General features: G+C 40.5%; 1 protein-coding gene across 2 annotated transcripts in view; it reads left to right on the forward strand.

The window, feature by feature from the left end:
• The window catches only part of ZFP69 (ZFP69 zinc finger protein), a 19,777-nt gene extending 8,110 nt beyond the window's left edge, over positions 1-11,667 (forward strand). Inside the window, exons 4-6 of one of the 2 annotated variants that reach the window (XM_025403855.1) lie at positions 4,863-4,989; positions 5,305-5,403; positions 10,529-11,667. In XM_025403855.1, the coding sequence (XP_025259640.1) occupies positions 4,863-4,989; positions 5,305-5,403; positions 10,529-11,667 (1,365 nt within the window). The remainder of the gene's footprint in view (positions 1-4,862; positions 4,990-5,304; positions 5,404-10,528) is intronic. The other variant, XM_025403856.1, reaches the window with a different exon arrangement.
• Positions 11,668-12,117: the final 450 nt, after the last annotated feature.

A 12,117-nucleotide genomic window follows, 5' to 3' on the forward strand; every position in this document is an offset into this window, starting at 1 on the left:
CGGCCGATTTTTTTTTTTTTTTTTTTAATTGAGACAGAATCTTGCTCTGTCACCCAGGCTGGAGTGCAGTGGCGCGATCTCGGCTCATTGCAACCTCTGCGTCCTGGGTTCAAGCAATTCTCCTGCCTCAGCCTCCTGAGTAGGTGGGACTACAGGTGCGTGCCACCACACCTGCCTAATTTTTTTTTTTTTGTATTTTTAGCAGAGATGTGGTTTCACTGTGCTAGCCAGAATGGTCTCGATCTCCTGACCTCGTGATCTGCCTGCCTTGCCCTCCCAAAATGCTGAGATTATAGGCATGAGCCACCCCGCCCGGCCTGCTTTCTGTTTTTTTTGTTTGTTTGTTTTTTGTTTTGTTTTGTTTTTTTGAGACAGAGTTTCACTCTTGTTGCCCAAGCTGGAGTATAGTGGCATGATCTCAGCTCACTGCAACCTCCGCCTTCCGGGTTCAAGCGATTCTCCTGCCTCAGCCTCTTGAGTAGCTGGGATTATAAGCTCCCACCACCATGCCCAGCTAATTTTTGTATTTTTAGTAGAGACGAGGTTTCTCCATGGTGGCCAGGCTGGTCTCAAACTCCTGACCTAAGGTGATGCATCCACCTTGGCCTCCCAGAGTACTGGGATTACAGGCATGAACCACTGAGTCTGGCCAGTTCTTTGATTTGTTTTTAGTGGTTGCTCTAACAACCACTAAAAACAGTCATATATGCGAAGCCATATAATATTAATTCAAAGTAACTGTGGAATGTTACACATTGTATTTAACATTACACATGTTACAAAAGTAACATTCCACAGTTACTTTGAATTAATGTTTTATGGCTTCACATATGATATGAAAGACTTACATTATATTTTCATATACTCCTTCCCACTCTTAGCGTTTTGTCAATATACATTTTGTTTTACGTGTAAAAACACCACAGTACATTGTTCTTAGTTTTGCTTTTAATAGTAAACTGTCTTATAACAAACTATGAACATGGAAAAAAACACATCTTTCGTATTTGCCCTTATATTTATCCATTTAGGCACTCTTCCTTTTTTCCTTTCATTCCAGGTTTCTATCTTGTATTATTTCCCTTCAGCTTAAAGAACTTTGTTTAGCATTTCTTATAATGTGGGTGTTCTAGTGACAAATTCTCACAACTTTCATTGATCTAAACATTTCTTTATATTCCTATTTGAGGATCTTATTGGATAAAGAATTCTAGGTTGACTGCTTTTTCTTTAAGTACTTTAACAATGTTCCATTATCTTTTAGATTGTATTATCTGTGATGAGAAGGCAGCTGTTATTCTGTTTATGTGATGTATCTGTTTTTTTCTTTTTCGTTTTTTTTTTTTTTTTTGTGGCGGAGTCTCGCTCTGTCGCCCAGGCTGGAGTGCAGTGGCCAGATCTCAGCTCACTGCAAGCTCCGCCTCCCGGGTTTACGCCATTCTCCTGCCTCAGCCTCCCGAGTAGCTGGGACTACAGGAGCCCGCCACCTCGCCCGGCTAGTTTTTTGTATTTTTTTAGTAGAGACGGGGTTTCACCCTGTTAGCCAGGATGGTCTTGATCTCCTGACCTCGTGATCCGCCCGTCTCGGCCTCCCAAAGTGCTGGAATTACAGGCTTGAGCCACCGCGCCCGGCCCGTTTTTTTTTTTAAGACAGAGTCTTGCTCTGTCGCCCAAGCTGGAGTGCAGTGGCGTTCGGCTCACTGCAAGCTCCGCCTCCCGGGTTCACGCCGTTCTCCTGCCTCAGCCTCCCGAGTAGCTGGGACTACAGGCGCCCGCCACCACGCCCAGCTAATTGTTTGTATTTTTAGTAGAGACAAGGTTTCACCATGTTAGCCAGGATGGTCTCAATCTCCTGACCTCGTGATCTGCCCGCCTCAGCCTCCCGAAGTGCTGGGATTACAGGTGTGAGCCACCACGCCTGGCCAATGTGTCTGTTTTATACCAACTTTTATCTGATGTGCACAGGTGTGATTTGTTGTTGTTGTTGTTGTTGTTGTTTTTTGAGACGAGTCTTGCTCTGTCATCCAGGCAGGAGTGCAGTGGCATGATCTTGGCCCTCTGCAACCTCCACCTCCCGGGTTCAAGCAATCCTCTCACATCAGCTTCTCAAGTAGCTAGGACACACCCAGGCTTATTTAAAAAATTTTTTTTTTATTATTTTTTTTTGTTTTTAGTAGAGATGGGGTTTCACCACGTTGGCCACGCTGGTCTCAAACTCCTGACCTCAAGTGATCTGCCGTCATGGCCTCCTGAAGTGCTGGGATTACAGGCATGAGCCACAGTGCCTTGCTGTGATTTTCTTTTGAGTTTATCCTTTTTAGGGTTTGCTGAGCTTCTTGGATCTGTGGGTTGATTTTTTTCCCATTAGTTTGGAAAATCTTCAGCCATTATGTTTCAAATATTTTTTCTACCTATTCTGTTTTCTGAGATTGCTCTTTCTCCCTCCCTTCCTTCTTGCTTTCTTCCCTTCATCTCTCCTTCCCTCCCTCCCTCCCTCCTTCCCTCCTTTACCTCTCAGGCTTAAGCAATCCTCCTACCTCAGCCTCCTGAGCTCCTGAGTAGCTGGGGCTGCAGGTGTGTGCTACCATGCCTGACTAATTTTTGTATTTTTTTGTAGAGATAGGGTCTTCCTATGTTGCCTAGGCTGGTCTCAAACTCCTGAGCTAAAGCAATCCTCCTGCCTTGGCCTTACGAAGTGCTGGGATTACAGGCATGAGCCACCCCACTTAGCCCTGAGATTCTAATTGCATGTATAATAGACCACTTGATATTATCCCACATATTTTTTTCCTCTTGGTACTCTAGTTTGAATAATATTTATTGACCCATCTTAAGTTTCACTGATCACTGATCTTATCTTCATCATGATCTAATCTACTTTAAGCCCATCCAATGAATTTTGTAGATATTGTATTTTTCACTTGTAGAATTTTCATTTACAGTTGATTCTTTTTTTATTTTTTATTTTTTTTTTGAGATGGAGTCTTGCTCTGTTGCCAGGCTGGAGTGCAGTAGCCAGATCTCGGCTCACTGCAACCTCTGCCTCCCAGGTTCAAGCGATTCTCCTGCCCCAGCTTTCCGAGTAGCTGGGACTACAGGCATGCACCACCACGCCCAGCTAATTTTTGTATTTTTAGTAGAGACGGGGTTTCACCATGTTGGCCAGGATGGTCTTAATCTCTTGACCTCGTGATCTGCCCGTGTCAGCCTCCCAAAGTGCTGGGATTACAGGCGTGAGCCACTGCACCCGGCCTAGAGTTGATTCTTGAGCAGCGCAGATTTGAACTGTGCAGGTCCACCTCTATACAGACTTTTTTCAATAAATATATTGAAACATTTTTTGGAGATTTGTGACATTTTGGAAAAACTTGCAGATGGACCGTGTAGTCTAGGAGTATCGAAAAAATTAAGAAAAAGTTAGGTGTGTTATGAATACATAAATTATATGTATATACTAGTCTATTTTATTTACTACCATAACAGATACACGTATCTATTATAAAAAGTTTAAAATTTTCAAAGCTTGTATGCACAGACTATTCTTGGTGCCATTCGCAGTTGAGAGAAATGTAAACAAATGTAAAGATGCAGTATTAAATCACTACTGCATAAAATAAACTATAGTGCACATATTGCATTACTATGATAATTTTATAGCTATCTCCTGTGGCTATTGTAGTGAGCTCAGGTGTTTCAAGTATCTACTTAAAATTCAGTGTGATGCTAAGCGTCTCTGCATTAGCACTTCATCTCTCCAGAAATTGCTTATCACAGTAAAAAGTCATCTCTCGGCCAGGCATAGTGTCTCATGCCTGTAATCCCAACACTTAGAGGGGCCAAGGCAGGAGTGTAGGTGTATATACATACATATATGTGTGTGTTTTGTATGTATATACACACACCCCCCACACACACACACACACATATAGTTTCTTCATTTGTTTTGGTTTGTTCTATTTCCAAACCCTTTCGTCTCTCTGGTGGTTAAGGTGAGGGGCTTCTCCTAGAGCTGTGGCTGAACTCTGGCTGTCACACAGCTTTTTGATTGAGTATGCTTCTAATTAGCCCATGCCACCAATGCTGAGGGCTTTCCTTTTTATCTTTTTAGCATTTGAGCTTAGGAAGGGATTAGACTGCAGTTCCAGACAGTTTTGTTCCTTTTTACATTAAACTCCAGCAGGGCCTCAGAATTCAAGCTCAGTAAGAATGCATAGGTCTTTGTGACAATAAGTGTGCGAGGTGGTGGGGGAACCTCTATCCCCATCCCACCCTGTTCCTCATCTCCACCTCTCTGATTTCATCTCCTTCCACTCTCTCATCAACCAGGCTACCTCTAGCCATGCTGTTCACTTTCCTCTTCCTCAAGCCAAGGATGCTGTCACCTTAGGTCCTTTGCACCAGCCCAGGATGCTGTCACCTTAGGTCCTTTGCACCAGCCCAGGATGCTCTTCTCTCAGATTTCTATGTGGTTCTCTCTTTTACTGAATTTATGTCTCTGGTCAAATATCACCCTTTTAGAGAGCCTTCCCCAACCACTTTACATAAAAGATTATCCTACCCTCACTATGGTTCTCCCAATGTCTCTTATTCTGCTTAATTTTTTTTCTTAGGCATGTATCACCATCTGTCTTTCTATATGTTACATTATTTATAGTAATCTCCAGATTAGAGATCCAGACAGACTACAGTTCCAGACAGTTTTGTTGATCAGATTTGGAGATCAAAGGATCTCCAAACAGATCCAGAGAAGGCTCCTGATAAAAGTAAGTTTAGAATCTCTCAGAATTTAGAATACCATCAGAACTCCTTGGAACTTAACAGAAGTGGTCTCCGGCTAAACAGAAATGTGTTTGATGTTCTAGGAATTGTTGACTTTCAAGGACATATCTGTTGACTTCACCCAGGAAGAGTGGGGGCAGTTGGCTCCTGCTTATCAGAATCTGTACCGAGAGGTGATGCTGGAGAACTACAGCAACTTGGTGTCCGTGGGTAAGACTTGGCTATCCATGTATCCAGAAACCCACCCATTACAGGAGAGTCATTATTTTAAATTGTTGATGTGTGGATTCCTTGAGGCTTGATTTTGGGTTCTGTATTAAAGATGTCTTATTCCCTTCGAAAACGTAGTGAGGGCATATCTGATTTGACTTTCTTGGGGAACAACTTTACTACACAGAGTTAGAATAGAAAGACCCACCCCTTTTCACTTGTGGAGGCCCGGAATACCAGAAGACTTGAACAAAACTCTGGGGATGGTTCTTAGACATCAGCATAAACATTCACACTCTTTTTTTACTACATAAGCAGGATATCAACTTTCCAAACCTAGTGTGATATCCCAATTAGAGAAAGGAGAAGAGCCATGGATGGCAGAGAAAGAAGGCCCAGGAGATCCCAGTTCAGGTGAGACCAAGTGTGTTAGTCTGTTTTTGTGTTGCTATAAAGGGATACCTGAGACTCCATAATTTATAAAGAAAAGTTTAATTGGATGGTTCTGCAGGCTGTACAGGAAGCATGGCGCTGGCATCTGCTCCTGGTGAGGGCCTCAGGAAGCTTACAATCGCGGTGAAAGGCATATTACATGGTGGGAGCTGGAGCATAAGAGTGAAGGAGGAGGTGCCAGGCTCTTTTTCTTTTTCTTTTTCCTTCTTTCTTTCTTTCTTTTTTTTTTTTTTTAGACAGAGTCTCGCACTGTTGCCAGGCTGGAGTACAGTGGTGCAATCTTGGCTCACTGCAACCTCTGCCTCTGGGGTTCAAGTGATTCTCCTGCCTCAGCCTCCCGAGTACCTGGGACTACAGTTACGCGCCACCACGCTCAGCTAATTTTTGTATTTTTAGTAGAAATGGGGTTTCACTGTGTTAGCCAGGATGGTCTCAATCTCAACTTTGTGATCCACCCGCCTCGGCCTTCCAAAGTGCTGGGATTTCAGGCGTGAGCCACGGTGCCCAGCCGGTGCCAGGCTTTTTAAACAACCAGATCTCACGTGAACTCAGAGTGAGAACTCACTCATTACCATGGGGAGGACACTCATTCGTGAATGATCCACCCCCATGACCCAACACCTCCCACCAGGCCCCACCTCCAACACTGGGGATCACATTTCACCATGAGATTTGAAGGGGATAAATATTCAAACCAAATCACCAAGGCAGATGGAATTTTAATATATAGGTCAGAGTGCTCAAAGCCTCGGCTGTGGGGACGGCTCAGACCACTGTACGGAGCCTCCAGTAAACTAATATCACCCCTCCCTTCCTTACCCCTTTGCTTCACTGAGCCCTTGCAAAAGTCTCTCTGGAGGTGGAGGAAAGAGCAGTCTTGTCCTCATTAAGGTTGAGCTTGATTTTCCCTTTCTCCAGTATCCTAAGGGCTGCCGATCTAAAGCTTTCTCTAAGCAGTCAGATGTATGTGGTATTTTCACAGAAAATCAATCTCTTTTCATTGCATTGTACAAATCGTTAATTTTCCTACACTCCATTTTTACTTTTTGCCAATGTTCATTTTACAATTCCAGCTTCAATTCTCATTCTCTTTTTAACTTACATATCTTAAGTTTTTGTAACAGCTACTTCATGAAAACTCCTGTAAGAGAAATTACCAAAGGATTCCTTCTCACCAAATCTTGTGGTCCCTAACAATCTCCTCAAACTTTGCTTTTTATTGTGAAATATTTTAGACTTTCAGAAAGGCATAGAAAACATTATAACACATTTATGTGTAGCTTCCACCTAGACTAAGAAATGAAACAGAGTTGAAGCTCCACTGTCCCCCTTACACCTTTTGAAATAACCACTCTGCATTGAAATATCATTCCCATGTCTTCATGCTTTTATTGCATGTATAATGTAGTAAAAGCAGTCCATGTATATTAGTGTATACATATTAAACAATATATAGCATTGTTTTGTATGTTCTTTTTCTTTAAATAAATGGTGTATATACGTCTTCCTTTTGCTTTTCTCATTCAACCCTGGTGATATTCCTCAGTATGTTATTCTAGTTCATTCATTTCCATTGAGTTAATAAGCCACAATTTTCTTATTTATTTTCCTGTTGATAGACATTTACATTGTTTCCAAATTTGGGAGTTACAAATATTCTGCAGCAAAACTTTGTGTCCATAACTTCTTGTATACATAACGCAAGTGTTTCTCTAAGATAGTTGGTAGAAGCAAAATTATTGGGTTGTAGAATATATGCACTTTCCTTTTGCTGGGTATTACCAATTTGCTCTTCAAAGCAGTTACACCAGTTTATTCTCCCATTAACAGGGCTTGAGAGTTTCCATAACTCAGCATCTTTGTCAACATTTGTTATTGCCAAACTTTAAGATTTTTGTAAATTCACTGGGTTATGGTATCTTGTTTCTTTCATTTTCCTGACTACTAGTGAAAGGAAGTATATTTCTCATGTTCATTGACCATCCATCCATCTCTTCTTCTGTCCTTACTCTAATGCCAGGCTCTTCTGTTAATTACCTGTTTATATCCCATGCCAATGTTTCTATAATCTTTTTTCTTATTGATTTGTAGAAAAAAAAAATATGTGTGTGTGTGTGTGTGTGTATTCATTCTGGATAATCTTGATAGCTTTATGTTTTGCAAATGTTTACCCTAGGTCAGTGGCCCATCTTTGACTTTTCAAAATTAGTGTCTTTTGATAGATGTGAGTTTCTCAATTTAATGTTACTGAATTTATCAGGTTTTTCTTTATTGTTTGTGCTTTTTGTTTAAGAAACCATTTTATGCCTTGTTATTCTCCTTTTTTGTAAACTTTAAAAAAAATTGTTTTTAGAGACTGGGTCTTGCTATGTTGCCCAAGCTAGCCTCGAAGTCCTGGGCTCAAGTGATTCTTCTGCCTCACCCTCTTTAGTAGGTGGGACTACAGGTGCATGCTGCTGTGCCCTGCTATCCTCCATTTTATCATATACGTGTATCATACATATATGTTTCTACATATTCCTATATTTTCAAAGTTTTGCTTTTCACATTTAGGTTTAATTCATCTGGAATTTATTTTATATAAATACATTTGTATGTATGAGGTGGAAATCTGATTAACTTTTTCCACATGGATAATCAGTCCAGGAATAGTTAATGTGCTGTGTCACCTGTCAAGTTTCTTCATATGTTTGGGTCTATTTCTGTTTTGCATATTCTTTTTCTATTGTGTTTCTCTCTTTATGTTGTTTTATTATTTTGTTTTTCTGTCCTTACTCTAATGCCAGGGTATCTTAAAAACTTTCATAGTGAGACTTAATGTGTGGTAGAGGTAGTTCACCCACCTTGTTCTTTAAAATTGTTCTGGTTATTCTTGGTTCCTTGTTGTTCTATTTGAATTATGTAATCAGAGCATCAAATCACACCCACAAATACTCTGCTGGCATTTTGATTGGAATAGAATTGAATTTCTAGATCAATTTTGGGGGAGTTAACATTGTTGTGCTATCGAATCCTCCTGTCCAGGAATATGATACAGCACTCCGTTTATTGATATTTCCTAATTTTTTTCGGTAACATTTCCGGATTTTCTCTTGTACGTATTGTACATTTTTTGTTAGATTGATTCTGAAAATCTTACATTTTGTTGCTATTGTAGGTGGTATTTTTTTTCCTTTTCTTTTCCCCAAGCCTCAGTCGTGAACAGGTATATTTTTAAAAATTATGTTAGGCCGGGCGCGGTGGCTCAAGCCTATAATCCCAGTACTTTGGGAGGCCGAGACGGGCAGATCACAAGGTCAGAAGATCGAGACCATCCTGGCGAACACGATGAAACCCCGTCTCTACTAAAAATACATAAAAAACTAGCCGGGCGAGGTGGCGGGCGCCTGTAGTCCCAGCTACTCGGGAGGCTGAGGCAGGAGAATGGCGTAAACCCGGGAGGCGGAGCTTGCAGTGAGCTGAGATCCGGCCACTGCACTCCAGCGTGGGCGACAGAGCGAGACTCCGTCTCAAAAAAAAAAAAGAAAAAAAAAATTATGTTGCTGGCCAGGTGTGGTGGCTCATGCCTATAATCCCAGCACTTTGGGATGCCAAGGCAGGCAGATCACCTGAGGTCAGGAGTTCGAGACCAGCCTGACCAACATGGTGAAGCCCCGTCTCTACTAAAAATACAAAATTAGCCAGGTGTGGTGGTGCATGCCTGTAATCCCAGCTACTCGGGAGGCTGAGGTAGAAGAATCACTTGAACCCAGGGTGTGGAGGTTGCCGTAAGCCAAGATCGTGCCATTGCACTCCAGCCTGGGCAACTAGAGCGAAACTCCGTCTCCAAAAAAAAAAAAAAAAAATTATGTTGCTGGTATGTAATAACAAACTTGATTTTGTATATTGACCTTTTATGCAGCCACCTTGTTTTATTCTGTTATTAATCCAGTCATTGTTTGTGTATTTTCCTGGGTTTTCTCTTCCTCAACTTACAATAATGAAAATAACAATAAAAGCTACCATGAATGTTCTTTCCCAGCCTCTGGATGAAATCTCAAAGAGTTCCATTGATGATCCCATTCCTTTAAATAACAAGAACAGTCTTGACTTTAGTAAAATGCCTATTTAGTTCAGTGCAATAATAAAAACTCCTAACTTCATTCAAAACGAAATCCTCTCTTCTTCCCCACTTGCTTGAGACTCTCTCATGCTCGGATACTGAATTAGGGAGGGATGCATAAATGGCTTCTTTTCTTTTCCCCTATCTTCTTTTCCTCCTCTCCTATTCAAGACCAGAATCAGGGACCTGCAGAGTGTAGATATTATTAGACATTATTATTGTCTGTCGTCATTTAGAATTTGACATTTTGAATTGCTAATGATCCATCTGTGTTGGCTAAAAAATCTTATAAGAAATTATACCTTTCAGGAATACATATAGACCTGTCAGTTGAAATATTAGTAATGGTGCAACAAATTGATCAAGTAAACATCTTAAAGGGATTTTCCTAGAACCTAGCAGCAGTCTGGGTTTCTTACAAGTCTCCTTTGTATAAGTAATACTTTCATGAACATATTAGTAACCATAGAAAGAAATATATATATACACACACACACACACATACGTTTCAATGAAAGACAGCATAATGTTCTTGTGTATATTCTTAGCTCAAACCGTATTTTTTGAACTATAATGTCTCCTGCTGCTGCTAGAGTGGGGAGGGAAACATCTTTTTATCTTTCTGAGATTGTTTTCCAAAAGTAGTTGTCAATTAAAATATTTATATTCTTAAGTCATAGCTCTGAAATTTTATTACTTAGTATTATTAGAGCAGGACTAAAAGACTCAAATATATATATTTATAAATATATATATTTATAAATTATATATATATATAAATTTATATATATAAATATATATGTAATATGACACTTTTAACCTGTTCACTGTTTCTTAATTTGCTTTCCCATTACCTCTTCAAGCAGCATAATCATATTTCAATATAGTCAAAATCTCATGCACTTATCCATATTGTTGTCTAAATCTGTGTTCCATAACCACTACAGTAATTGGTTTTTCAAAGCTTTTTTTCATTTCTTTCAGACTTGAAGAGTAAAATGGAAACCATTGAGTCAACTGCAAAGAGTGCCATTTCACAGGAGCGCTTATATCATGGCATTATGATGGAGAGGTTCATGAGAGATGATATCATTTATTCCACATTGAGAAAAGCCTCCACATATGATGATGTCTTAGAAAGGCACCAGGAAACTTGTGTGAGAGATGTGAGACAAGCCATCTTGACCCATAAGAAGAGAGTCCAAGAAACTAACAAATTTGGGGAAAATATAATTATGCGTTCAAATGTTGTTATTGAACAGAGGCACCATAAATATGATACACCTACAAAGCGGAACACATACAAATTAGATTTGATTAATCATCCAACAAGTTACATAAGAACAAAAACCTATGAATGTAATATATGTGAAAAAATCTTCAAACAACCTATTCACCTTACTGAACATATGAGAATTCATACTGGTGAGAAACCTTTCAGATGTAAGGAATGTGGACGGGCCTTTAGTCAAAGTGCATCCCTCAGTACACACCAGAGAATCCATACTGGTGAGAAACCCTTTGAATGTGAGGAATGTGGGAAAGCCTTCAGACATCGCTCATCACTTAATCAGCATCATAGAACTCACACTGGGGAGAAACCCTATGTATGTGATAAATGTCAGAAAGCTTTCAGCCAGAACATTAGCTTGGTTCAACATTTGAGGACTCATTCTGGAGAGAAACCCTTTACTTGCAATGAATGTGGGAAAACCTTTAGACAGATTAGACACCTTAGTGAACATATAAGAATTCATACTGGGGAGAAGCCCTACGCATGCACTGCATGTTGTAAAACCTTTAGTCATAGAGCATATCTAACGCATCACCAGAGGATCCATACTGGGGAGAGACCCTACAAATGTAAAGAATGTGGAAAAGCCTTTAGGCAGAGGATACACCTTAGCAACCATAAAACTGTTCATACGGGAGTGAAAGCATATGAATGCAATCGCTGTGGAAAAGCCTATAGGCATGATTCATCCTTTAAAAAACATCAGAGACATCACACTGGAGAAAAACCTTATGAATGTAACGAATGTGGAAAAGCCTTCAGCTATAACTCATCACTTAGTCGACACCATGAAATACACAGGAGGAATGCCTTCCGAAATAATGTGTAAAAACAGGTATTTGACATGAGAATAAAAGCCAAGTGTAAATTGGTGATTTAGAATGCTTTAAAATTGGCCGGGCGCGGTGGCTCAAGCCTGTAATCCCAGCACTTTGGGAGGCCGAGACGGGCGGATCACGAGGTCAGAAGATCGAGACCATCCTGGCTAACACGGTGAAACCCCGTCTCTACTAAAAAATACAAAAAAAAAAAAACTAGCCGGGCGAGGTGGCGGCGCCTGTAGTCCTAGCTACTCGGGAGGCTGAGGCAGGAGAATGGCTGGAACCCGGGAGGCGGAGCTTGCAGTGAGCTGAGATCCGGCCACTGCATTCCAGCCTGGGCGACAGAGCGAGACTCCGTCTCAAAAAAAAAAAAAAAAAAAAAAAAAAAGAATGCTTTAAAATTTCAGGACTCAAATGTGAGGAATTGGTGTAATGATGCCAACTTTTATTTTTTCCCA

Source organism: Theropithecus gelada, chromosome 1 (genome assembly GCF_003255815.1).
Source record: "Theropithecus gelada isolate Dixy chromosome 1, Tgel_1.0, whole genome shotgun sequence".
In the NCBI taxonomy this organism is placed as follows: Eukaryota; Metazoa; Chordata; class Mammalia; order Primates; family Cercopithecidae; genus Theropithecus; species Theropithecus gelada.